Below are 27,824 nucleotides of genomic sequence, written 5' to 3'. Positions count from 1 at the left end.
CAACAATCAAGTCTTGTTGTGGGATCCATGGATGGTGATGTCTTTCATCTCTACTATGTACTCATATATTTTTTCTTTCTTTTCCTTATATATATTCTTAAATGATATCTTTTATATTAAATGATATAGTTACATATTAAATGATATTACTTTCATATTGTTCTATTTCTATAGACAATCATCAAAACGGCTACATACCTTTCCTTCACTGCAACCAAACTGCTCTAAAATAAACCAGATAGATAGATAGATACAGCTCTATGTGTATATATAGATATATAAACTCTGATCACTCAGTGTCCTTCCACTCTGATCACGGGTTCAGTTAACAAGAACCTCAGTTACTTTGCCTCTGGAGTGGGTTGTAACACAGCCATCAACCAATACATTTGATTCAAAAACATATGGTACATCAAACGTTAGGAAGACAATTTATTACATATAATTTTCAACATAGAACTTTGCTCTTGTACATTTCAAGTTGTACAACAAAAATAAGAAAAACATTTTCTTCTACTTTTATTCTATAGTAGAACGTTTAGAACTTCGATTGCTTTCCATATAATGGATAACTGATAAAGTCTTAGTCTTTTGGTGAAGCAAGTTCATCAAGGCAGAAGATACACTGATTTGCTGCTTGAGATACTTTAGGAAGCACTTAATTGCTATTTATTTGGTAAAACAAAGCAGAGTTCTCTCTCTCTCTCTTTTAGGGACCTTGTTTATCTTCAGTCACATGCTTTCAAAAACATCTAGGATGGTTCCATTGTAGCTTGATCCTTGGCAGTTAGAACCAGCTCTGCAAGGGCTGAAAAGCTTTTTATGCTGCTTGTTTCCAGTCCCATCTTTCGGATCTAAAAAGATACAGAAAACCCATTAATTTTCTTTAAAACACTGAAACCCCAATAATTATTCTACTTAAAATACTTAGTGAAGCCTATGTTTTCTCCTGTACTGACATGTGGCAAAAAACACAACTGCATATAGTGCAAACTGTAAATATTTGCATCCAACTTTGCTCAGTTAAGTCTCTCTGGTTACAGAAGTGTCTTGCAGGGAAATATTTCACCATCTTCTAGGCAACTTGTAACTAAAGCCAGCTGGAAGTTTCCCAGTGAAGCAATTAGAAAGAGAAACTTGGCTGCAGTTGGTTTTAATGCATTGATTTCAACTGATTCTTTTTTTTTTTTTTCCCACTCCAAATGAAGTTTCTGGGCAATACTTTAAAGATCAACGTGAATACATCCAAGAAGAGCCAACAGCATGATGGTGAAAGCATTTCAATAGGCAGCAAAAGCCTATGGTTCTAGCCTGGAACTTCCTGGGAGACAAAAACAACTCTACAATTACAGAGGTTGCTGCAAGTAATTTCTTAGCCAGGAAATCTCTTGTTCTGACAATAAGAAAAATATGGCCATGAAAAAACTAAGAGTGCAGTGAAGCAGAAAAATCTGGATCTAACTAAAACCATAATGAAGTGATTCTGAAAAGGTGTTTGCTGCTGGACCTCTTTGTAATAGTCACATGGACCAAAACATCTCCAAATGAGTATGAAAAATCTCTCCCAGTTCAGCTTAAAATCACACTGCAGTCATGGAAAAGAACAACAGCTCAACCCCAGGCAAAAGCTGACAAATAATAGTTTTTGTTAGTAAGATCTCCACAGTTCCACCCAATTGTGATTAGTCTCATATCTGAGAAAAGCATCTGCTCACACACAGGCAGACTTAATCTACCTGCTAGAATGCATCAGCAGTATCAGCTCACAAACAAGATCAGACAATTCCTTGCATAATGATATACACTCTTAGCTGGAATATCTATGATAGAATACCAGAGTTGGAATAGATATGATTTTTAGAAATAAAGGAGTACAAAACAGTATGTTTATACAATTTAATGTAGCTACTTCATACATTTCTTGGAATATTTTCTGTTTTGCTATTTAAAATTTCGTATTCAGCACTGAGAATCAGTTACAGTTATGCAGCACAACAAATCAGGCTGACATCCTCACAGCTCTTGGGAACAGACCCTGACCATGCAGAAAGTTAAGGCTGAAACACCCCGACAGAAGACAAACAAAAGAAGGGCCATAAAGAAGTTTCTATCACACCTAAGTCAGGTCCCTGCCCTCTCATCTGTAAAGACAGTGTTTCTCCTTAATGCTTCCAAGCACTGAGCAGTACTTGAATTTTAAGTAGTAAGAAATATAAGATTTGCATTTGTACAAGAAAGGATAGGAAAGTATGCATTGCTGAAGTGGTATCTATAACCACCAAGGTCTGAAATAATCTCCTTTATACAAATGAGAAAACACAAAACAAAAACCCAAACCCACACCAGCAAAGCTTTCAAGACCAAAACTGGAGTCAAGGTTCCCTTTCCTTTTCCATCTCCCTTCCCAAACTATTAATAATAAGAAGAAACTTGTTTGTCATAACTTACTTGTTCTCCAAAATACTCAATGTCTAAGGCCAGCTGGAGTCGGATTTTGTTGTCATCACTCATGCCCCCATTTGTACCAACAGGGTTTGAAGTTGCAGTTCTTCTTGCTTGCTTCAACCTTTTTAGGCTCTCTTCCATTTTCTTAACAGAACTGAGCACATCAGATACAGTTTCATAATACCTGAATTAAGGAAGGTTAATGAGAAAGAAAAAATTCCACTTTACAGAAGAGCCTACTTCATACACAGAAGTACATCACTGGCCCTGCTGAACAATGCCAGAAGGAATGGCTTCCCTTGCAAAGCAGCTACTGATTAGTATTACCAATTGACCAGTATCTCCATTATTTGTTCCAGAGGTTAATCTGAAGATTACTATTTAGTCTTGAAGACTCCTCATCACAACAATTTTGACTTGTTCAAGATGTCTGTACTCAATCGTGACCAAGGAATGCAACTGCTCAATTTTAAACAGTCAAAATCAGCCTCTCTTTACAATCAATAGACTACTGATAACACTCAATTTTATAGTCAGGACAGGAATAACAGCCTGACAGACCAAAACCCACATTATTTTTTGGCAAGTTACAAAAGTGTGTATGACAGCACATATAGGCACACCAGTCAGTTTAAAATGAAGAAACTGATTTAAACAGGAGTCTCAGGAAGCTGGCAGGAAAAGTGAGAAGAACCCTAACCCTAACTTAGAAGTGGTAGAGATAAAATAAAACACCATTGCCCACAAAGAAAGAATCAACATTAAAGAAAGCACAGAATCAGAGATCTACTCAACAAAAGTTCAAAAAGTCTTATGGACTGAAACCCCATGCCTCAGTGGAAAGAGCATATCATACAAATTAACAGATGCCCAGGACAGTGAGCTAACAATAAGAAGGGAAAACAGAGCAACAATGGGAAATTAAAAGATCCATGAGAGAAATGACCAGATTGAGCTATGTTCTGTAATTTGCTAAAATACCTAACTTTCAAAGAGCCTATGAAAAATATTACTGTAAGAATTAAGAGTTGAAACAATCTTCCTCATGATTTTAAACAAGAAGGCAACAAAAAGCAGAAAAGCTTTTTACAAAAAGTAATTAAATAGGGATGGCTAAAGAAAAAGCGCTTGCCAGTGCCATGAAAACTTGTTTCACGACAGCATTCTATGAAAAGTAAAAGTATTCCAGTAAAAGTCAGTCGTGTCCTCTTCTCATATCTTGGTATTTCCTAGTCCCACTCACTTGTGATTAATTCCTACTTCTGTTGTACTCCTAAATCCTTCTGCCATTTAAGCAAATTCAGTCCCCAGTGATTTTTAACTAGTTTATGCTCTTTTCTGTTTTTTCATTTGGATGTGAATATATAAGAATGTATTATCACAGCAAGAAATTATTTGCATTTGTATTCTCAATAAATAAACTACAATACTCCTCCGTGTAAGAAATCCAGTTTCTTTGACCTGTTGCTTGCCAATGAGGATATTTTAGAACAAAATTATGAAAATAGTAAACTTGCAAACAGAATTTGACAGAAAATTCTAAGGAATTAAGAAATGAACCTGCCAGTCTTACTGGTGATTAACCACTGCCATCATGTTTAACCTTTTGGAAAGTGAAGAACTGCTTTTTGGGGGGCAAAAAAGTTCTGGTTGGGTCCAAGGAACTATGTAACAGCTACTCTGCATGGTGTCACCAGATTCACTTAAGCTTTAAAAGCAAGATTAACCAGGCACACAGATAAAAGAGACAGACAAGAATTCACCCCAAGATATTTCAGCTCAATAACCTTGAGTGGATTGAGATTCCAGGAATCTTTGCAGTTCTTCAGCAATGTTACTTAACAAATAACAATAAGTTTTTTTCCATGCACTAAAAACTGGTAAAAAGACACCAAGCTTGAAAAAAGAGGTTTTGTGCAAAATTACAATGGCCAGTGCAGTCAAGATCAACCTAAGCTTAGCCCTGTCCAAAATACTTACGAAAAATTTTGAGGATGGTTGGTGAAAGTGTAAAATTGTCTTACAATTTTATGTCTGTTCTGAAAAGTACCAGAAGAGGAAGAGCAGAGAGGCATAAGGAAGCAAAGAATAAGAAAAAATTCCTGTTCTGACTATGGTTTAAAACTGCAGTATTACTATCAGGTTAAATCCCAGGGAAAAAAAAAAATCAATCTATGCTCAACAGCAGCCAACAGACAATATAATATGCAAAGGATTATTGGGAAAAACCATGTAAGGACAGACAGAAAGCACACATTATACTTTAACCTGCATGGATTCTTCTGGTGTTATCATCTATGGTCAGAAAGGTCAAAGAGAACCAACCAAAGCATAGCTATAAATATGGGAAAAGGAAAAAAAAAACCCATCCAAATAGGCTAAGGTGACTCTTTAGTTTTAGGCAAGGTTAGAGATAAAAAAAATATAGCTAACAGAAAGGGTAAATTGTTGACAACACAAAAAGTAGGAGGTGTCCTGTGAAATTTTTTGGCAGAACTTTCAAACAAAACCAAGTATTGCTGTCTCGTGTTACATGCTTTAACCGGGAGACCTCACAAAATGCAAAATCCCTGCTCAGTAAAAATTTAAAATACAGCAGTAAGAATTTAAAATACAGCTAGACTGACGGGAAAAAAAAGCCACTAAGGAAACTAATGCATATGTACAACTACTACACAGGTTCAAAAGCCCTCAAGATGCTAACTAGGAAACAGAAGATCTGCTAAAGAAAGTATTACTTTATGACTGCCTTATTAAAATTGTGAACAACTAGCTCTTCAGCAGTTTAAAAAGCCCAAAGCTTTTTTTTTTAATCACTAAAAAACTGGATAATCATAGCATACATTAAAGAAGACAAAGGACAGTAGAACTCAAATTCTTGAAAATTCAACCACTGTTCATTGAAAGTAACAAGGTTAGCAACTTTCATTGAAAGTAATGGGTTTAAGGTCTTACATCAATTCTGCACATCTTTATTTCACTGCTGCATTCCCAGAACTAACCAAATTTTCAAACATCCTATCCACCTCATCATGGTTTGCACAGATCTGAGCAGGAATCAGGTTTCTGGATTCCCTGCCCAGCTTTTCATCTGCTGAACATGCAATATGAGAGCAAATCAAAGGAAATATTTCCCACCTAAAGAGTGCTGCATTTTGATTTTCTTTACAGTTGTGTTAATTCATAGCATTTTGTTTTTTTCCTGTGCCTGTTCCATAGACATTGGAGTTTTTAACTAAGGCAAGTAATGTTCTGTATGTTTTTCTTACTTCTGTGTGCTGTCAGAGAGAGCCCCTTCCAACCACTGATGAATCATGGGCTGCTTCAAGGTGTCTCTGTAGTCATTCTGCAGTCGGTAGAAGGGCTTAAGAGCACTGTCAACATAAGGTGAGGCTTTAGTTGGCACCTCCTGGCAGATGACAGGGAAACAAGTTGGGGAAGAAGGAACCAGTCATTTACTTACTCAAAGCATCAACACCCAATTCTAGCACATGTAAAAAATGCTAATCTTGTACCTAAAGCAAAGAGATACATAAACCATTCAGGACAAGTCAATGAAGAGATCCTTATACACATGGAAGACACCATCACAAAATTATTCAATATAATACAGAACAAGGTTCAAAATGCCCAAAGCTTTTTCAGAGATGCATGTGCCAAACCATTCCTATTACCAGGGTATGATCCTGAATGCTCTTTCTGCTCTTACTGATTCCAGACAAAGCTGAGCAGACTCAGTGCCCAAAACAGACTATTACACTTCTGTTAAAATACCTACAGCTTTGTACTATACTTCACTAGGCTGAAGACACTGTCATGGGCTCTCTCAAGCAGATATGGACAGGCTCAAAGAACTCAATAATCTCAGCACAAGCCCTTCTGAGATTTATTTTTTCATTTGCAAGCAGTACTGACCTTGTTGGTTCTCCTATATAATCTTGGAACTTCCAGTGCACTCTTCAGGTATGCAAAGGAGGACTCACTGAGATCCTGGATGATCCTGTTATTCAAGGTAGGCACACAGGCTGAGAGAGAAGTCTTTGAATCTTCCAAGGCTCCTATTAAAGTCAAAATGCTGAAGTTTAAACTGAGCTACCCTGCCCAAACACAAGTTATGTGAATCCCCTCGGCTTCCTAATCCCACTCACTGTCTGGTGTCAAGTACAGGATATGCTTACCAAATAAATACACACCAGCCACTTATAAAACACTGCCAGTAACACCAACCATTCCTCAGCCAGAAACACAGACAGAGGCAAGGAAAGACAAGTGGAGTAAAGTGACATTCTTCAGGTTCAAAGTTTTTCCAGTATTACCAATGAGGCAAGGGCTTGAATCAAAAGGCTCTGACCTTCCAAAGAAACTGTGAAATCCTCTCTAAATTCCCTAGGGAATTACTGGAATATGTTCAACTCAAAGCTGTGATTGGTTACAGACCATCTACTGAGCAGCAGATGTGCAGAAGCTCCTACATCTCTAATAGACTTGGACATCTACCAGCAGTGCTGATTTAGAGATATCAGTAGAATTCATGATGCAGAACTTCTGGCTCTGCTTGCAGACAGGGACTAGATCACTAGTTCACTCATGCATGTCTAGCTTTAATTATTAAATTAAAATCAAACTCCATATTTCACATAAAGAATGATCAGACAAAAAAAAAACAAAAAAACAACCAAACAAATGAACCAAAGAGACAAAGCCAAAAACCAAACTAACCCAAACCAAAAACCCAGAAAGAAAAAAGGAGAATACTGAATTGCTTCTACTCTCTGAAGTTAAGATATTTAACTATGATACTTTGATAAACCTCTGCCTCAAATGACCCATCAGGCCTAAAAGAGAACAGTCATTTTAGAAAAATATTTTAGTTTCCACTGGATAATGGAAAGCCTCTCCTTTTGTGTTCTTTCCAAATTATTTCAAAAGTTTAATGATATGAATCTTCTAGGATAAAGTCCCCACTTTCTGGAGAAAAATCCTAAAAGCACTTTAGACTCACTCAATTTTAATTGTTAAGCAATTTCTAGACTCAATAGATCTGTTCAAGATTGTTTCTATTTAACAATTTAAACAGAAGGCAAATTTCATTAAGTATTTTCACCCTAAATAATGAAACTGTAAAAGTTGATTTCATTTTTTTGGCAGAGGGGATTTGGGAGAAAGGAGAAGGAGCCTCTCAGCTTTACCTGCAATGCAAGACATATTCTTGAAGCCAATCATTTCAAGCTTTGGTTTAATCATGTCTAAGATGTCAGGAATCTGAAAAAAACAACCCAAAACTGAGAGAGATATATAAACATGTTATAAAAATTTTACTTCCTTTTCCTACATCGTGTAAGTTTGAATTGCATCACAAAACACCCTCAATTTCTACGGTTTTACTGCATCTCTGTTCAATCAATACTAAACTTTACAATATGCACAGGAATTTAGGATCACACACTAAATCCTCTACCTTATTATTGTACTCAGAGGAAATATTTTAGAATTAACAAAACCTCCTGCAATTTACAACTTCACAAATTACAGAAAATTCACCCTTACTGAAAATAAATACATAGGAATCATCCCTACTGGGAGACAATTAACAACATACATCTCTCCTCAAGATTCTGGATCATTAATCAAGTATAATCATGATGATAAAACCTTTTCCAACCTCAAAGACTAAAACCAGCGAACACTTAAACACATTAAAGCTGAATGTTGCACCACACTCCAAGCTGCAGCAGAGACTTCACTAGAAAAGGTAAGATTGGTAGAGTGACACTTCACACCAAAAAACTTCAGAAAGATATTATTTTAGGAATTAAGCCCAGCAGCTACTGATAAAAAGAATTTAAATACCTGAAGTGGTTTGCCCATAATCTGCCATTCCAAATAAGCACAGAGTAGACCATGAATTTCAGTTATCAGACACCCCAAGTTATGGCATTTAAGATTAAAAAATAATTATGGTACATTATTTTAAACAATTTAATGCTCTTACAAGATGCCAGAAACAATGATGAAGATTCTTTCTAAGTAAAGTCAAAAGCACAAACCCGATCCTGCAGTTTGTCCAGATCTGCAGCAACATATATCAGCTGAGTACTAGATATAGAAGACAATGGCACACTTTCTGCAGAAGATCCATTTCCTTGGTCCTCACTGGGGTTGAGGCTTAAAGAAGATTCCTTTTTAGCAACTAGCACAGGTTTTTTGCTCTCCTTTGTATTTTCACTGGAAATGGGCCTTACAGAAACCTGAAACATCAGATTGAAGTGTGAACCCCAGCAATAGTGAAGGCAGTTAAAGCTGGACAAACTGAAACAGTACATAAAAGACTTGTAAGCCTTCAGCATTAGAATGCCATACTTTCAAGGGATATTACCAAATACCATTACTAAAATATGCAAAAAGTAAATGTTAAAAAAATTTGAGTGCACTACAAAGTTGGGTGATTTAGTACAAGTTTGTCTAAGGTTAAGAGAGGGCAGTCCAGTCCTGCTGTCAAACAGCTCCCTCCTCCCACCTCCTCAAGCTCTCTGCTGTCAGGCAAGTGCTTCCCCTGACTACTCTGCTTTAACTCTGGTACTTATCAGTACTTTGCATGAGCTGATTTAGCTGAGAGAACTAAGTCACTGAGACACAAAAGAAATTATAAATGGAGATCTTTCTGCTGTCTTCAACTACTGAAGGGGCATGTACAAAGAAGACAGAATCAGATTGATCTCTGAGGTACACTGAGAGAGTAATAGGCAATGGATATGTACTGTGCTAAGAGAAATTCTGACCACATAAGAGGAAAAAGCAATCAATCATTGGACCAGGGTTCCCAGGAAAGAGTGCAATTATCATCTTTGGACAGACAAAATTCAACTTAAGAGGCTCTACACAACCTTATATAAGCTGGTCCTATTTTGAGTAGGAATTGGGACCAAATGACTTCCAGAAATCTCTTCAAATCCCAGTTTTTCTATTGTACTGTCTCTCTATGGCATAAGAAACAGGGGCTCACTTGTACAGCTGGGAGCAGGCAGTACAAGAGCAAAGCACATTTTCTCTGCTCAAAAGCAGTGATCATTGATGCTGAGTCAGCTGCCCAGGAAACTTTGGCTTTGCATTCTCAATACTAAAAAACTGATCTAGATTATATCACTCCTTATTTGCAGGGTTATTTTTTTCCTGGCTGTGGTATTCACAAGCCCTCTGAACAGAAAGAAGCTGTGAGACAAGCAGAGAAGAAGGAAAACACAATTCTTATCTTGCTTGCTGTGCCTGTGTTGTGCTAAAGTAGAATGCAATATGGAGACTGTTTACTCAAAGTGAGGATGTTTTGTTCCCTTGGCCTATCAGGGCCAAGAGTGTGTGTGTGTGCTGGGACTGTCACAGGACAGTCACGAGAGAATCAGAGTGCAGTCTGTGCAGTCGTGAGCAAGAGAGAGCACAAGGCAGATTCAGTTTAGATACAATGTACATAGTAGAGTATAATAAAGTAACTCATTAGCCTTCTGATGATGAAGTCAGATGCATCACTCTCTCTCCCCTTTGCTGGAGTCGCCTTTAATTTACAATACCTGGCTCTGTTTCACAACTTCACTCAATCAACAACACACAAACAGAAGAGAACTAAGATTTTGGCTTCTTGTTTCAGTGGCAGAGACAGAATTAAGCAGTATGAAGTACAGCTTTGGCAACCACCAAAGCAGCAGACAGCAGCACTGCAACAGTACTGATATTTGTGACTAATCACATATTTTGCAGTGATACTTTTTATAAGCCAAACTCATTAACTGCTTGAAGGTTAAAAACCACTATATTCACAAAACTCTTAAAAAGAGGTCACATATTTTGCTTCAAAGAGTCTCTTTTTGAGGGACACACCCCACCACCAGCCCCTCACAGCAGGCTGCTCTCTCACCTCGCTGATGAACACGGAGTAGCGAGCCAAGATCTGCAGGCTGAGCTTCCACAGGCGGTGCGCTAACAGCGGCACAAACATCTGATCCGACCAGCACTTCACAAGACTCGCCCACACCATGTGGGTGGCCAAGAGACAGAAGGAGCTCCCAGCTAGAAACGATCAGGCAACAAAGGTCAAGTTCCCAAGAATGTTTTTAAAAGATGCAACATCAGTGTAATTGCATTACCCAAGATCTTTCCTAAAAGATACAATAATCAGATAGTTTTTTATGAGTTTATTTCAGGCAATGCTTAATACATTTCTATCTCCTCAATGCTTTAGATTTCAAATTCCACCAAAGTCTTGCTGTAGCTGTGCAGGCAAAAGCAAGAAATGGGCATTTGCCTGCAATAAAGGCAGAAACAGCTTGGCCAAATAATCCACTTCAGGAAATAACATTTCCAAAATAATTTCTGGCAGTCTTTTGAAGAAGTTACATTAGATATTCCTGCCAGCCATAACATAATATTCCCTTTCCACTAAACTATTGCTCCTCTCCCAGTTACATGAGATATTTGCTATAAATATTTATTTTAAATACTGTACAAATGTCCATATTTAAACAAAATACTTTTTAAGCAGTTTACACAGTTTTACATTTAAAGCATTTTACGCAGTTTTAACATTTTAGAGAATACAATTAGAAAGACAAGGAACGTGTCTGCAAGTTCCAGGCCTACACAGTGAATGGTAAGATTTATACATATTTTGTCTCAATTAGGATTTTTTTTCTCCTGGTTTGCTTCAGAGGGCATGTGTGGATACACACATACAGACATTTAGGTGGCCCATAGATACCTTCTTCATAAGTATTCACTCTGTTAGCTGAAATTAGTCCTTCTGATTACAATATGCTTCTAATGCATGTATCAGGCTATTCCTCTTGTGTATACCTCCCCATAAATCAATGTGCATTTTTGGAGCAGACACCAGCACTATGAATGACAGCAAGCCTAAATGCTGCCAACAGACAGCCATTTTTACACAGTGCTATACATTGCTACAACATTAAGAAAAATATGCCCCAATAACACAGCACAGCCTTTTGGTTGTCATTTAGAAGATGTCAAATGCTAACAACTCCTTCTTGCACTGAGGGGTGCTTCCATAAGTATGTCAATGCCAGCTGCTAAAGAGGGGTTTTTAGTAAGCAAAGTCATCACTGATCAGAATTCTCACATTGCCATCTCTGTAACAATGTTTTATACTGTTTGAACAGTCAATCAGAAATAAGGAAGCTCATGTGAACCACGGGATGCATGTTACTGAATACTCAGGAGACAGACTGATCACTGCTAATTTTACAACTGATTCCTTTACAATACATATTTTTTGCAATAAAAGTTTACCTGGTGCTTCCTCTAGTGTATCTGAAAGTGCTTCTTCTAAGGCCCCTGCTATTTCTCTGAATCTACGAGAAGGAAAAAATTTGAATATCACAATTCATTGTTTAAATTGATGCCTAAACATTTTCCAATGTTTACTTCAGTATTATTTCTATGTGCTATCAATGGACATACACAGATTTTAAACCTGGGGTTATTTTTGCCCATCTTAACACCAGCATTCAAACACTTGAAAGAGAACCTTTGACACTTTACAGGCACCTACAAAGCTTATACTTTAGGATATTATTAAAGTGGTTGCAAACCACAACTATCATCAAAATGATAGCTCACAGAGTGACAAGTCCTCAGCTTTTTGAGGAAGGAAATTTTTTGTTTTGTTACTGTTTTTAAACTATAAGCAATCAAACTGACCTTCTTTAACCTTCAGGTATGTCACATGATAGTGGAGCTCCAGATTTCTACATGTTTGTTAATGAGCAGTAACATAAGGTTCTGCAAACAATTCTGTACCTAATAAAAATCAATAGTTCCCCAAGGACACCTGTTTTGGGTTTTTTTTGTTTAATTCCCGTTCTAAAATACCTTTTTAAAAAAAAAATCACCATTCAAAGCAAAAAAAAACAACCAACAACCCAAACCAAAATGACATCTCCAAAATTTTCTAGGTATAACAGCAGGTTATTAAAACCTCTGATACTTTTCCATCCTTGCATCAATTTAAGCTTCCCTGTATAAAGTTCTGTTGTAACTAGTTTCCTCTTTTTTGCTTTTATGTGCATCATAGTAACTCTGTAAGTCTTCAAACTTAGTAATTACAAACCTGTAGGATTTCTCTTAAAGTCTCTTAACTATCATTTCCAGATCAGGACAGGAGCCCACCTAGTTTTTTTTGCTCAAACTCCTAATGGAGTAGGATCAATGTTTAGCAACTAAACACGTTTGTGAAATGGCTTCAAAGCCTCAGTTCCGCCTATGCCCTGCTTCCATCAACAGAGCAGTGTCTTTAAGTCTTTTGGTGAAAAGGATTAGAGAACAGAATAAGGTTTTTAATGACAATGTAATTTTTGCTGAGTATGTCTTACATAGGAAATCATTTCCCCAGTGTAGGGCACAATCAGCTGTATTGACACAACTGAAAGAATGAAACAGGGAAAGAGTTACTGGTGCTGTTTTGCCAGCACTGCTACAGAAGAAATGCCTGAACATCCATATGCTCCTCAAAGGATCATTTCTAAAGGCTTTAGTTATGGCTGATTTTTCTGGGGAATTTCTGTAATTGAAAAAAGAAAACACCAAAAATCTTAACTATAAATGCTGAAGTGTGAGATAACAGTTCAATCAAAATCTTGTATGACTTAAAGGATATTAACACACATCCAGAGAAAGCTTTCCTGATATATATAATTAATATGTTGTATTATTTTCACAATTATTACTCTTCACACACTGAAGAGTTCATGGGTACTTCCAAAGTTAGATTCCAATATAAAGGCACACTACCATTTAAGATAAATCAGCTGCTGTTATCCAAACATTTCACAAAATAGTACACTATTTAGTCTTACAGTAATCTTGGATTAAAGGAAAATTATATTTAAAAGTGTTTTAATCAATCAGAGCTCAGAATACCTAATGGCAAACATTTTTGAAGAGAAATACGCTGAAGCTCCATTTCAATTTTATGAGCAAGATTATCAAAGTTTGATCAATTGGTCTCCTACTAGAAAAGTTGGACTTGAAACAAAAGGGCAATTAATGATACATTTCTGTTAAAAGGTTCATAATGGCTGCAGTTCCACAGACACTTTCAGTCTGTGCATCACTATGTAGTGAATACTACTGCTACTTCCCTTGGGCCAGCATGAATATTTGTACAGTTAAGTGGTTCGGGGAAATTGACAGGAGTTGAAAATCAGTCATTTTTTTTCTGAGTAACAGGTCCTTATCAGTTCACTACACAACTGCAGGAACAGATGTGTAAGCAAAAGAACAAATCAGGGTATCAGATGTTGGGACTACAGTTTTACAAAACACCACGAACCACCAAAATATTAAGACCCAGCTCCCAGCCCCATGTTCTTGTTACTTATATTAACTCTACCACTCATAAGATTCCTAGATTCCCCCTGGATTAAAGAAACTGTATAAATGTGACTGTGGTAGTGTTATTGCCAATTACAGAACTGTGCAACAAAAAAGGCCACTAAAGTGACACAGGTTAAAAATAAACATCAATTTCTCTTCCCCCTCTTTGGGAAATTCCACTTTTTGTTTATTTGGGCTTTTTTTTTTTTTTTTAAGAGGCTCTCAGGCTTTGGACCAAGAGAGATTACACATGGCATAGCTGGGTGATAGCAGACTTCATCAATGCCTTGCCTGGAGGGTTGCTCTCCAGCCTACAATCAGACATGCAGACTACCCTTTCTAAAAATACAGTTTTGTATTCTATTTTGTTCATTAAAATTCTAACATTACTAGAATTTAAAAAGGACTTGGCTCACTCTGTTCTTTTCTAGCTGCATGTCTGTAAAAGAAAACATTATAGATACATCAGACCTGCTACTAAAATATTCCAGAAGTTACTACTCAGCTCCTCAGGAACAGGGACTAGAAGGAAAATCTTTGGGAAGGCAATGATACAATTTAAGGAGTACATCCTGTGAGACATAAAGAATGGCAGAAACATAGCTAGGTCTGGAAAAGCTGAAAGTTCTCAAGTCCTTTAGTTCTATACATCTAAGAAAAAAGATTTCTTTATTCACAGTAAGTATTCCTCTGGATTTGCATAAGTAGCATTCAACATACAGCATAGTTTCAGGGACACTGGAGAAAAATAATTTGAAACAAGAATTCAAGACTTATTTAGATCTGTTCCTGAAAGTCTTATGAGTAGCTTATCAAATCTGGTGTAACAACACAGTACATACTGAAGAGTAGTTATGTGATTTTGTTGCTGAATTGTTGAAAGATATATAAAAGTTACTTGACATAATTAAATTCTTAATTTGATTTGCATATGATTTGTTGACAAGTCAGACTTTGAACAATGGGGAGGTGTGACCTTAAGAGTGAACAAAGAAATGCATGCCAACCTTATTTGAAAATAGACAGGCAGATTCCATTTGTTGTTAAAGCTGTGGTAAGAGGGATGAGCTCTCAAGCGCTTCACGCTGGCCTGGGAGCCACACTGCCGTTCGAATTTCCGTACGAAATCCATACTGGTGGTGTATCTCTGCAGGAAGAGAAGGAGCACTCTGCTCACACACAGGCTCCCAGCAAACAAGGAAGGCCACCACCCATTCAGCAGAACACCTGTATGATGCTACAACTAAGCTCAAGGGTCAGGATAGGCTGACACTGCCCCTCATCACCTAATCACACAAGGCTAAAAGCCCGGACTGCAGACACCAAAACCAAATTAACTTCAAAGTGTTACTTTATGGTAAGGACGCTTCTAAAAACAATAAAACTGTCCAAGCATGCTGATCAAGCAGAACTGATCAGAGATTCATAACTATTTGTGAGCTCAATCACTGGGGTGGTGCTGCACACTACTAACAGTCAGGTGCAGCAGATAAAACTACACAACAAGGAGAAACAATCAGGAATGAAACTCAGAAGTACACACAGCCAACTGCACATGAGAATGGAAGCACAATATTTTTGTCTGTTACACAGGACCTGTACTATAAGAATTTTTAGAGCTGTTTCCCTAAAAATGTTTTGTAAATATCAAAAAATGCAGAAGAACTTCAAAAAATTTCACATAAATTAACTTCATCCAGTGTATACTTCTAATAAGATGTTTATGAATAGTATTAAGTTGGTTGCAATCAAAAAAAAAAAAACATTAATCCCCAAACATACTGTGGATTTGGTCTCAATAGTATGAGAACACTGAAAATAATGAAATATTAAATTAAATCATGCACAAAGCAGAAAGTCAAATACTTGATGAAAGCCAGAAGTAAAACAGTACAAAAAATGTTATTTCATACAAAATAGACCTTGCTAACAGACCATGAAACTTAGGTAAATAAACTTATAATCAAACACAACTGCAGTTAAAATTCTATGAACTGAAAGCTAGTTTGGTTTCTGTGCAAGTTTCTTCTATTAAAAAAAAATTAGGAAACAGCCATAAAACTTATCATATATTCTCATAAATCCAACACTGAATTAATGAAATAGTCCAGACAATCTCTCAGTGCTTCTGACTTCACTGCAGGGTTAGGGTTCAATCCACAATCCAGAGCACACACTACAGGAGCCAGGTGATTTTGCCTCTTGTGAAGCGGTAAAATGTTATCAGAATCCCCTGTGTTGCTGCTTAGAGGGCCTGCTCTCAAAAACTCTACTGTGAACAAAGGACATGAACTGCCACAGGGATGCCTCAGTATTGGGTATCTCAGTAAGTTCATAACTTTCTGTTAAAGGTATAACTACAGAATCCCTTTCTTGTGATGTGGTAGTTTCAGTGACAAGATAATATCCTGAAAAATGCATCCAAAAGCTTTTAAGTGACTACTTTTCTCCTAACCTGGTTTTATCTATAACACAATGAACCCATAAAAGGTATGGGAGTTAGACCCAGACTGAATGACAGATTATTTCTCTTTCAGGCCTCCTTTCTTAGATAATAAACCCAGCACTGTAAAAAGGCAAACAAGCAGTTAATGCTCTGCTACCCTAAGTGTAAGTCAGAGATATAAACCAAACACTCTGTAGAGACCAATCAATTTCAAAATAGATGGCACCTCAAGAGACTTTTATCTCAATATTGAAAACATTATATCCAGGAGAGGGAACTAACTGCAAGATTGGTTCCTATTTCAGCTTCTAGGATTGGGTTGTTGCCTGCACAGCTATTTAAGAAAAATAAAACTGGGAACCAAAAGGGAGCAATTCTCAAACAGAGAAATCTAAACTTAAATGAATGTTTAGGGATAAAAGAAGTATTCTTTTAAATACCCATAAAACTACCCATCTAACTCAAAGAAAGGCACATCAACCTGAAACTATTTTAAAAAGCCATGTCGCACATACGCTTATTTTAACATACTTAACATTGCCAGTCTGATTTTTAAAGGATTTAAAACAAATCTTTCAATCCCCCTCTCTCCTCTACACCTAAAAACCCCTGAACAGAAAACACAGCATTAAACCTATAGGTATATATGAAAATACACATGGAGAAAAAAACTTGTTCTGCATTTCTATCAACCTAGAAAATGCAGACAAAATATTATCGTCTAAAATTTGTGTAGCATTACTTGGCTCATCATCAGAGCAAAACAATTTTAAAGGCTTTTTCCTCCCTCTCAATTCAGAACTATTAGTCTTTAGATAGGTGTAATAGCATTTTTACACTTGGCATTTCAACTTTGTATTGATTTTCAAGTGAAATATTGTAATGATTTTAATGATTTTAATGACTATGAGTCCCTTAATTAGTCAAAAGCAGTCTGGAAAGTACTTTAGACTTACTATGTGATTTACCTGGAAGTCATGGTTGGATGCTGGGTTTTTTTTTGATTGTTTGGTGTTTTTTAAATAAACCAAACACCTTTGTTGGCCAGTATCAGTGTAACATAAGACAGGCCTTTTAAGCAAACCCAGCTTTTCTGAAGACACAATACACTCCTGTACATCATGGAGCACAGTACAGCAAAGGCCCAACAAGGCTCACAATCTGCAGTATGTAGGCATAAGGTGAAAGCTGGAAGAGTGACTAAAACTTCATGGTAAACTAAGAATTCTCATGTGGGAGGAGGAACACATTACAGTGTCACTTGCGTGGCACTACCACAGCTTTCCTCAACATCCATGTCATTTGCTTCTTCTTCAGAGACAGCACTGCAAACACTCTCAGTCATGCCTATCTGCCTTCACTTGTTCAATCTATCTGTACAAAAGAGAACTTAAACTCCAAGAAAAAATATCTAAGTGTTTAGTAAAAGCAGTTTTTCAGGAAGACATGAAGAATCACAAGCCTTATAAACCTCCACTTGCAAGCCAGCATTTCCTCAAGTCATCTGTCCTGATATGCCAACAGTGCCTTCCTTCAGACAATTTACCATTGCCTCCCATCTCTATCTTGAAAATAAAATGTTTCACACTAAACACAAGTCAAACTGCCAGGGGGAAAAACTCCAATTTTTTCAGTAATCATGATTAAACACAAAGCAGGCAGGACATGAGGAAAAGCAAAGAGTTCCTATTTTCGACTTGCAACACACAAGTCACAAGTAAAGCGCTGCCAGAGAAGATCTTCATACTAGACCAAGAAATCTATTTCACCATTAGTAAAAGATGATGTTTTAGAGACAGAGCAGCACTACCAATGAAGAAAATACAAGAGTGACAAGTACTTTAAATTCATTATTTAATGTAAGCTTGTGATATCAGAGAAATACTATCTCTGTTTTCTAAACCTGATGGTGCTGCCAAATATTTTCAGGTTTTAGTTGACTTGTGTTTATAATCACAACATAATATGCAGTACTGCAAGAGAGCAAAAGCTAAAACAAGCAAGCAAAACAAAGAATTTTTTTAATCTTCCCATAGTAAAAAATAAGTTGCAACCCAGATATTTAATTAATATTAATTACCAGCTCCTGCTATACAGCAGTTCTAGACTTGAGTGAACACTGGAGTCATCCACTCCCATCTTCAATAACATTGCAATTCTACTCCCAAAATAAAAACAATTTCATCTGCTGAATGGTATCCAATAACTTCTGTATGAGCTCTCCTAACAAACTTGAGGGGAGAATTAATTCCTATGAAAATTGAACCAAGTGGTTTGAGATAACCTCCTCTTCCAAGCCATGCAACAACAGGAATTTACACAAAAGCAGCAGGGGGGGGAGAAGCTAGAGAACACGACTCTTTCAATTCTTGCGTCTGTCACAGAAATTAGAAATGGAAAAAATGGAAATTAATTACCTCATGAAACACATCTGGGTTTCCAGGGTTAAAAAGTGATGGTAATTTCTCTTCCAAACCACGTACTATTTCTGGCCACACTGAGTTCACCAAGAAATCATATCCAGGAACAATATCTGCTTTTTCACTGAAAAAAATTGCAATTATTCCATGGTTATATTTTACCACTAAGCTTCTATTTGGAGGCAGGAATCACTAAAAAATAGATGCACTGCACTAGACAAAATGCAATGAATTTTTTTTACATATTTATAGTGATTCTCTAAACTGTTCTTCCTTCGAAGATTCCTAATCCGATTCCACACTCTTATCAAATCAAAGGTGCTTTTTTGTAACTCTCAAAGTGTTTTAAAAATTAATCAGTTACATATTTTGCGAGTGTGTACTGGAAAATTAGTACATTTCAGCTGAGAAATCCTAGGTATAGTTCAAGTTTTAATAGCTCCAAACTTCCAAGATCTACCAAGTAGGAATAATGTGACTAATGCAATGAAAAAGAGAACTTCTTCCTAATTGTTCCAAACTGTATTTATACATATTGTGTTTGATCAAAAGATCAAAAGTTACCTTGATTTTGGAAACTTAAAAATTGAGAGCAGAAGAAATAATAGCATTCTATTCCAATTTAGTACACCACACTACAAAGTAGAAACATTGCATTATTAAGAAGAACGATTAAAACTTGCTGAGGGATTGAAAGAATTAAAATGTTAGTAAAACTTAGGAGCCATAAAAAGCTCAGCAATGGATGACTAATTAGAAAAGTAATCCTGCAGTCCCTAGGGGCTATGTCCATAGTTCTGCTAATTACAGCAGTCTGCTATATTAACCATCCTGAAAAGAGATGACTAAATGGATTCAATTCAGTAGACCTGAATTATTTAAGCTTGAAAAACAGGTAACTTAATTGCATAAGGAATTAAGCACTTTTTGAGAACACAGTGGAAGCACAAATAAATTAAACCTGTAGTTTTGGTATATGCAACAAATCAGTCAAACCTCTGAGGACCATTCCCACTTTTCTGATGTGCAGTAGCTCAATATCTTCTGAACTTATATTTTAATAGCTTTATTATGCTCTTCTCCTTGGATGAAATGTACAATCATATTTAATGGGTTCAAAACCCAAGTTATCTGACACATTGTATTATGTACAGAACTCACTTCTACGACTGCAACACAGGATTGTCTTTGCCTCCTCTGAAGGTCTGGGCTGCAGCACCAGGAAAGTCTGCTCACTGTTTTGTTTTGAGAAACAGAGGTGTGAGGTACAAATCAAACTTGACTCGAATTTTCAGGAAAGGCCAGATAAGTCATTAGTGCATGAAAGCTGATAATGCAAAGGATTTCAATGCATATGATACTTGTTGTGACTTCAGTGCAGCTGAGAAGCCCAAGATACTCACCTGGAAATTGCTCCCCCTGTTACTTCCCTCAGGAGGCGGCAATGATGAGGAACAAACTCCAACAGCCTATTGTACATAGCCTGGAGGCCATTAGGGTGGGATTGCACATACTGCTCCACCATCACCTGCCAGAACAGCTCAGTGTTAAACGCCCAGAAAAGTGAATATAAAATATGCTGTAATGCAAGACTCACAAAACTCTTAACACTATAACCTCAAATACTGGGATAGTCAGCGTATTACTTATATTACCTTTTTTTTTTCATTATATTTTCCAAGTATAACTTGCCAGCCTGAATTATTACTTCCTTTAAAGCAGCACTCTTAACTGACAAGACTGGCCCAAAACTGGGAAGGAGATCCTTTCTTTTAAATGTGAGCCACTATGTCTGGCTGCCAACCCACTGCCACATTACTGTCACCTGAATCAGTCTGTCAAGTTAAAGAGGGAACTGATAAAAGCTAATCAAACTCAGAATAAAGTAAAAACTCCTTCCAGATGTTGTGGTTGGTCCAATCCCAAATACAGGCAAGCCAAAGCAAAGCATCTTCTGTGACACTGCTAGCAGCTAGCAAATCAGCTTGTCTGGACAGTGCCTCATACTCAGTGAAAAGGGATAATCTCTGCCATAAAGAGAAGACAGTAGGAAAAGAACAACAGCTTGTTTCTTGGTATTCTTCCAATGTCTGAACACGTTTGCCTCTTGCTACAAAAACAAGTGGAATGGTGCAGAAGTGGTGAAAGTACAGAGCCTCAGAAAACTGAGGGGAAAGTGACATGTCCCATGCTGTAGCAGCTGTTACAGCACGTAGCAGAAACCCAATGGAAACCTGTCCTAAATGGGAGAGGTTTGGTTTTTTGATTCTTTAGCCGAAGAAAAATAGAGGTAAGAAAAAGAATCCACCCTGGATATAACTTGAAATTGGTGACAGGCAAGTAAGAGAATTCCTCCATCCTTTTCTTCTTAAATAGCAACAACAACCAAACTGACATTTTGCTGCAGCTCAGTTATCCTGTTCTCTCCACAAAGATATTTTGAAGCTGCTAACAAAAGCTGGAGGTTCACAGGAAAAATAAGCATGTTTGGAAAACAAATGGAATTTTTTTAATGTTATCTTACCTCATCTACATAAGGTTTTACAAGCACTTGGCCAACTAATGCCTCTGCATCTCGTGTTTTGTCAATTGTTGCATAAGTGCGCAGACAGTGGCGTATTATGTCAACATTTGACGTTTGAAGGCCTTCCAAGAGCAGCCCTTCCAGAGACTGCTGCAACATGGCTGTTATTCCAGCAATTCGCTACAAAGACAAAGAAAATACGGTCAGAAAAGGCCAAAATCAAAGCCTGTCATCATTGCTGAAGTAAATTCATCCAGATGTGCCTAACTCAGCTTTCCAGCCTTACTTGAAAAGTACAAAAATTTGATAACTGACAGTGTTCAATGACCATTAACACAAACTTAATTGGCTACTGATGCTATATAAGACAGGATTTATTATAATAAAGCTAAAGGCAATTACTACTATGTTCTATATGTTGTAAGTTCCATGGTAATTTATATCAGGTCTGCTTTATCCTGAGGAAATAAGTTACTGATTGCTCTTTGTTCAACTGAACCAGTATGTGACAATAAACAAAAGATTTACAATAAGTGACCAGGGATAACAATTGTAGCATTTATCCCTCACTGTCAGAGACTAAACAGACAGTGTGTACCCAGCACTACTTGTCAAATTACCACAAACCAATGACACTGAGTGACACTAGCAAACACCAATGAAATTAGATTCCTTCTGGCTTCTGCCAAACAGCTTCTTCAGTCTACACGTATTCTCCTTTTTGCAAACCATTTTTCCTGATCTCCCATGACATCTTTTCCACTAGATCTGACTAGTGTAGCAGTGAGTCCATTGCTACACTACCTGCAGATATACTCCTGGCCCTATAACTCCGCATTTGAAGGAAGATCAGCAACACACATTAAAGCAGTCGGAGTTGAACTATGAGTATAGCCGGTAAAATTTCTTCTCTCTCTTTTTACATGCTGTATTGTGTCCATCCATCCTAAAATGATTCATACAATTTTTACTGAACATGCAAAGTCAGGAACCCAACTGCTGACTAGTCATGAAAGCTACATTCTGATGAGCCTTAGCAACAACAGGTACAGGACACAAGTCCTGGCAAACACCATTAAGGAAGCCACGTGACAAATGTTCTCCCAACCCATACACTACTCTGCTGCTCATGCTCACTGCTGCTAGTATCCAAGTTAGATATCCAACTCAGTGGCCAGAGGAGTCTTGTAAACTGTCCATGTAACAAAATGATCCCATGGATATCCGGAGCCGAAACAAGTTTGCATTGCCAACAGGCAGAGGTACAAACTGGAACTCTGAACTACCTCAACAGCTTGAAAGCCATTAAGAATGACACCCTCATGAGAATCAGCTTAAAGCATTACCCCATCTCTACATCCACAGCTTTCTTTTAGCACAAGTTTTCGTTTATTCCCTCTCCCCACTGAATGAATAGAAGAAAAAAGTCCCACCAAAACATCACTTAGTCTTTTACAGCAGGTAAAAGAGCATGCTGGGAGATTAGTAATGGCTAGCATAATTTCATGAGAAGACAAACTTGAATATATTCAAGCCAGCCGCTATGTAGGCACATTCCATTTATGTTCTGGTCTGTACACAGCAGCTAACAAAGCAAACATTAATCTCTAGAACGAGGCCTCAGTATCAGTCAGCAGACGAACTGCAAGATACATTAGGCTGACAAAAACATCTGTCATATTTCCCACTGTTACTCTCAGTAATTAATCCTAAAGAAGTAAGCAAACAGGGCATAAACCCTCGGAAAAAGCAATAGTTCTAGTCAACTGATAAAAATGACCTCATGAAACCCATTTTTCTCCATGAATTAATTCAATAAAATTCTGTGGAAACAGGCATTTGTCTTCCATTTATACTGGTTTTGCTTGACTGTGCAAGTGTTAAGAGTCATATAATACTTACTGGTCTCACTTTGTCTAAAAGGGGCATTCCTTTGCTTTGTACTGCATGAAATTGTAGTTGATTAAATTCTGTGGCAATTCTCTCTAAAACTTGTCCAGTTACAAGTGGACTAGAAGAGAGAAGATACAAAATGAGAATACACAGTTAGATCCTTTCAAACCAACTCCCTCTCATCTGTATCAGATGGACAGAGCTCACCCTCAATTTTATGTAATTTCAGTATTTTGAATTCTGATAGGTACTACTATAATGATTGCAATCAAGCAATAATGATCCGGAGCATGCTACATGATTAGTGCTGTTTTGCAGCTCTAACATGAAGTGGGTGAAGCAGAAGCCGAGAGGAACATAAGCTCTATTATCACATGAAAAGTCAGTCTTAAGAGAGCTCAGCAACTGCACCAGGTGACCTTCACCATCCAGATTTGTTTCTTTCTTACTCTATCATATAGTAAAACTAATGATAGTTATCTCTAGAGAAACAGTCCTGCCCTTCTCAAGCCCACACGATCCCAATATGAGCCGAATTTTCAGTTGTTCAAGAATGATCTTAACTGCAAACTTAATTCTGCCAAGTGCCTCACCTGACTGAAAACATCTGCTTTTGTCCCTCTAGGTATCAACCTACTTTCTGGTACACCTACCCCCACTATCAATCATGTGATCCAGCACACTGAGCTGAAGAGACAGTCTCACACTGTGTCTTCCCTCCAGCTTAAATTGTACTTGCATCCCAGTCAAGCCTTTCAAGTGCATGACTGGTACATCTGTTCCAAAACTGGCTGAACAACATCCTGCAATCCTCAGCAAAGGCAGAGGAAGAGGTTTGACTGGAATTTGTCACAAACCTTCCTTGTACTAGGTTTGCCTTGTCTGCATTTAGCTATTCTTGCAGCAGTCCTTTCACTTACACATAGGCAGGGAAAACAAGAAAAACTATTTTGTTTCACTTACAAATGACATTGGAATAAACTATAGAGAGTATTTCAGACATGAGAGGATTAGTGACTTCTAATAAAATAAAGTGAAATAAAATAACTGCATACTAGCTTCACAAAGCTTGCTTACTGAAAGCACCATGAGCAATTTGGAAGTTTGGAGTCTGAGTTACACGTTCTGTGAATGACTGGCTTGCAGAAGACTAAAACAAAGAAAATACTAAAATTCCAATAATTTAGTCCATCAGAGTTACATTTCTAAAGATACACCATACTGCTTGTAAATTCACCTTCAACAACACCATGAAATTAAGTTAGCCCCATCAACTACAAACAAAACCGAACACTACAATTTTTTTACCTGTTTCCCTCTAAAGAGGACAATTCTTTAGTGCCTTGGGAATGTAGAATCTTCTCAATTTTCTCCACAGACTGAATAACATGAATAAGTCTCAGGACACACATCTGCAATTAAAGAAAGATTTTTCATGTCTAACCCCAATACCAACTGACATCACCTAAAGAAAACATTTTAGATGGTTTCTTAGTTCTTTGGTTTTTTCCTGGTTAAAGTTTTCTCCCTTTATCTTAACACTTGAGTCATGTCTCAGTTGAAGTATTGCTCACATATGTCCATAAAACACCACAAATAAATGTTTGTCACAGATGTAGGACAGTTGTTCCTATCCCTGATGTTTTTCAAAGCTTTGTGTGTCTCCTTCCCATAAAAATTAAACAGTTGTACTTCAATTCCATTCATAATAAGTAAGTTTATATGCTACTGCAGTTAGAAACAAGAGTAACTGTTACAAAAGAAAAAAAAAATCCAACTAAACCAAACATATGTTTTGGGCAACTACAGTAAAGCAAAGATTTATGACCAACTAGACACTGTAAAATATGAAGTTTGTCAACCAAAATTTCACTACATATTACAAGTACAAAATCCTGCACAGTGTGCATCTAGACAGCATAGAACTTTCTTAATTTCATTTTCTCTGGGTTAATGGCAAAATCAAAGTTATCCTAAGGATGATCTTCTGAAGATAGTACTATCTGCTGTACCTTTTTTCTTCTAATGTCTTCTTGTTTAGTCATTCGGTCATCTACTGCTTGAATTCCTTCACTGACACATGACTTGAGACTCTGTGAGAGAAAAAGTCAGTATGTAAAGCCTGCTTCCCATTTAAGGGTCGAAAAAAACCTAAAAAAAAAAAAATCTAAACTTAAGACACAGATTAATAAGATCATGGGACTAATAAAAGCTACACAATATCAAGTGAAAAAGCCATAAATACAACTAAATAACTGAAAGTAGAACCTGCTTCTTAGGTATTGCCACTGCAAATCAAATGTAATTATTTCCACCATAACCATTGTTTTATTACATTAGAGAGAACAAATGACCTTTGCCTAAAAACAGGCAATCAACCCACTATGTTTTTATGTCTTGCAACTGAAGTTATAAATCAGTTTTAAATAATATTTTTCATGCAATAAGGATTTCTCTATGATAGCTGACCCTGTTTTCTGTTAGACACAAAGGGCGTGATATTTTGGAGGCACATCTAGGCAGCAAGCATCCCTTTGAACTGGCTGCCAAGATGATCAAAAATTGGCCCTTCCTATAAATACCAACTCACTGTGGAGGAGCCAGAATAAGCTCCACCTACAAAAGGGTGATGTTTTATGGTTAAACCACACACTAAGGAAAGTAAGTCCATAAAGGGACTGTGCTGCATCTGAATTTTCTACCATCTTTAAGTTACTAAAATATTAAAACAGCTTCAAGATATATCCATAGACTTGTCTTGCAAGAGTCTATTCACTTGTTAAGTTTTAGAAACTCTTTATCTCTTGGTTGAAATGCACTATAGGAAACCTAAATTTACTACAATACAAGTGCCTGAAAACACCATGCTTCTCCTACTAGCAATCTAAGTCATCAGTCTTCAAAGAAAAGCTTATTGGAACAAATATTAACTTGAACAGAAGACATTCTGTACTTGAATAGAAAACATTCTGTACATCACAGGAGAGCGAGCTGAAGTTTACCAAGCTGTTGACAACAGCTGTTTTGAACATACCATAACTTCTTCCCTTAATTGTCCCAAAGGTACTGACAGCTGATTGAGAGCCTTGTCCATGCCAACCTAAAGAAATTACCACAAACACATTTATTACTTTTTTGATAAGTTCATATGTGAATTACTGACAAAGCCTATCATTTTACAGATACTGAAAGTGAAGTGAGAAAACATAACTTCCTTTATAATTTCCAGGTTTTAATTCAATGCAAAAATATGTTATCTCAAATACAAGCATGAAGATGTACAACTGCTTTCACACAAAGCCAAAAGGTAAACAAAATTTCTTCCCATGGAAATTTTTCTTCTCAGAAGTATGTTAAGTCTCAGTCTGAGAATCTGTATAATTGGAACAATTACAATTTTCAGACATAAAGTTGGGGATTTTTTAAGCTACTCTGATATACAAAAAGTTTAAAGATTCCGAAAAGAATCCTTCAAAACAGACTTACTTTTATCATTGGTATTCTATTTTAATAATTTATTTCCTTCAATTTTAAAAGTGCTGACAGTGTCAAACAAAGTTTGCCCTGAGTTTTAACTCCCTAACAAATCAGCTTTAAAAGACAAAATGCATACATCTAAAACACTTACTACAGGCCAACAGCAACTCTGTACAGCAATTTTGTAAGCTCTACAGGAATGGTGTCTCAGTGCAGGGATTAGAGACATCAGTTTAAGATGCCTTAAATCATAAAATGACAAAATAAAAGCCATATACTTTTCATATGAAAAATAAAAATCCCACTGAACCACACTAAGCCTGAACTACAAGGTACAACCAGTAACACTTACGAGATTTGTTGAGAGATTAACAAAATCTGCATAGTCCTTATTTATGAGTTCTACCATAGCAGTTTTAAGGAGTTTGTAATAGAGCTCCAGATCCTCTCGGAGCTCTTCCAATTGCACACGTTTCCTGCAGTCTGACACAAAGTGATCAACATCAAAATCCGCCTGAAACAGGAAACAGAGAAGGATGTAAGTAAACAGTTCACACAGAGAACACACCCAAAATAAAGTACTCCATATGCCTGTGAGTAGACCAAACTAAAGCCCTAGGGGAAAAAAGCTTCTTAACGCACTAGCTAAACTCTCTGTTTTTAGGCTGAAAAGCACAGAGTGTCGTGGGGCTGAATAGCCAATGACGAGCTCCCCGAAATACAGGAGACTTAAAAAAAACCAAACAACCAAACCACGAAACAACAGCCAAGAGTGGAAATTCAGTACTGAGAAGTGCTCTACTCTCTGCAAGCAGCGAGGCCTCTCGCTCCCGTCAGTCTCGGAGCCCGGCCCTACCCGGACACGGCCGGATCCCGGCTCCCCGGTCAGTGACACCCCCGGCGCTCCTCGCAGCCCGGCCCGGGAAGGGCCCTGGCGGAGCTGTAAAATCCCCACCAAGGCTCCGGGCCGCGCTCTCCCGCTGGGAACCCGCCACCCCCTTCCCCAGGAGGCCCCTCGCCCCTCCACGAGCCCCGATCCCCGCGCACCTTCATGAACTCGTCCTTGTCGAAGCAAAGGTTCTCGGGGCCCCGCGGCAGGCTCATCCTGCCCTCCATGCAGCGCCCGCACCGCCCCTCGGCCAGCGCGGCACCGCCGAGCGCGGCCGCCGCCGCAGCGCCCCCTGGAGGGCTCCGGCCGGCGCTGCGGGCGGGGCGGGCGGGGCGCGGCCTCTCGGGC

General features: G+C 37.7%; 1 protein-coding gene across 1 annotated transcript; it reads right to left on the bottom strand.

Annotated features, from left to right (window-relative positions):
* Positions 1–419: 419 nt before the first annotated feature.
* COG2 (component of oligomeric golgi complex 2) lies at positions 420–27,727 on the bottom strand. Its single transcript, XM_063151662.1, has 18 exons — positions 27,635–27,727; positions 26,940–27,101; positions 26,145–26,210; positions 25,123–25,203; positions 24,419–24,522; positions 23,120–23,228; positions 21,218–21,397; positions 20,097–20,221; positions 18,691–18,817; positions 14,835–14,974; positions 11,743–11,804; positions 10,352–10,503; positions 8,493–8,693; positions 7,635–7,707; positions 6,361–6,503; positions 5,715–5,854; positions 2,449–2,629; positions 420–854 (listed from the first exon to the last, which is right to left on the bottom strand). The coding sequence occupies exons 1-18, from the start codon at positions 27,701–27,703 to the stop codon at positions 753–755; spliced, it is 2,217 nt and encodes a 738-aa protein (XP_063007732.1). The 5' UTR covers positions 27,704–27,727; the 3' UTR covers positions 420–752.
* Between the last annotated feature and the right edge of the window lie 97 nt (positions 27,728–27,824).

The sequence above is a fragment of the Melospiza melodia genome, chromosome 3, assembly GCF_035770615.1.
Source record: "Melospiza melodia melodia isolate bMelMel2 chromosome 3, bMelMel2.pri, whole genome shotgun sequence".
Taxonomy (NCBI): Eukaryota; Metazoa; Chordata; class Aves; order Passeriformes; family Passerellidae; genus Melospiza; species Melospiza melodia.
Note: the sequence above shows the minus strand (reverse complement) of the source record. Positions and strands in the feature narration are given on the sequence as shown.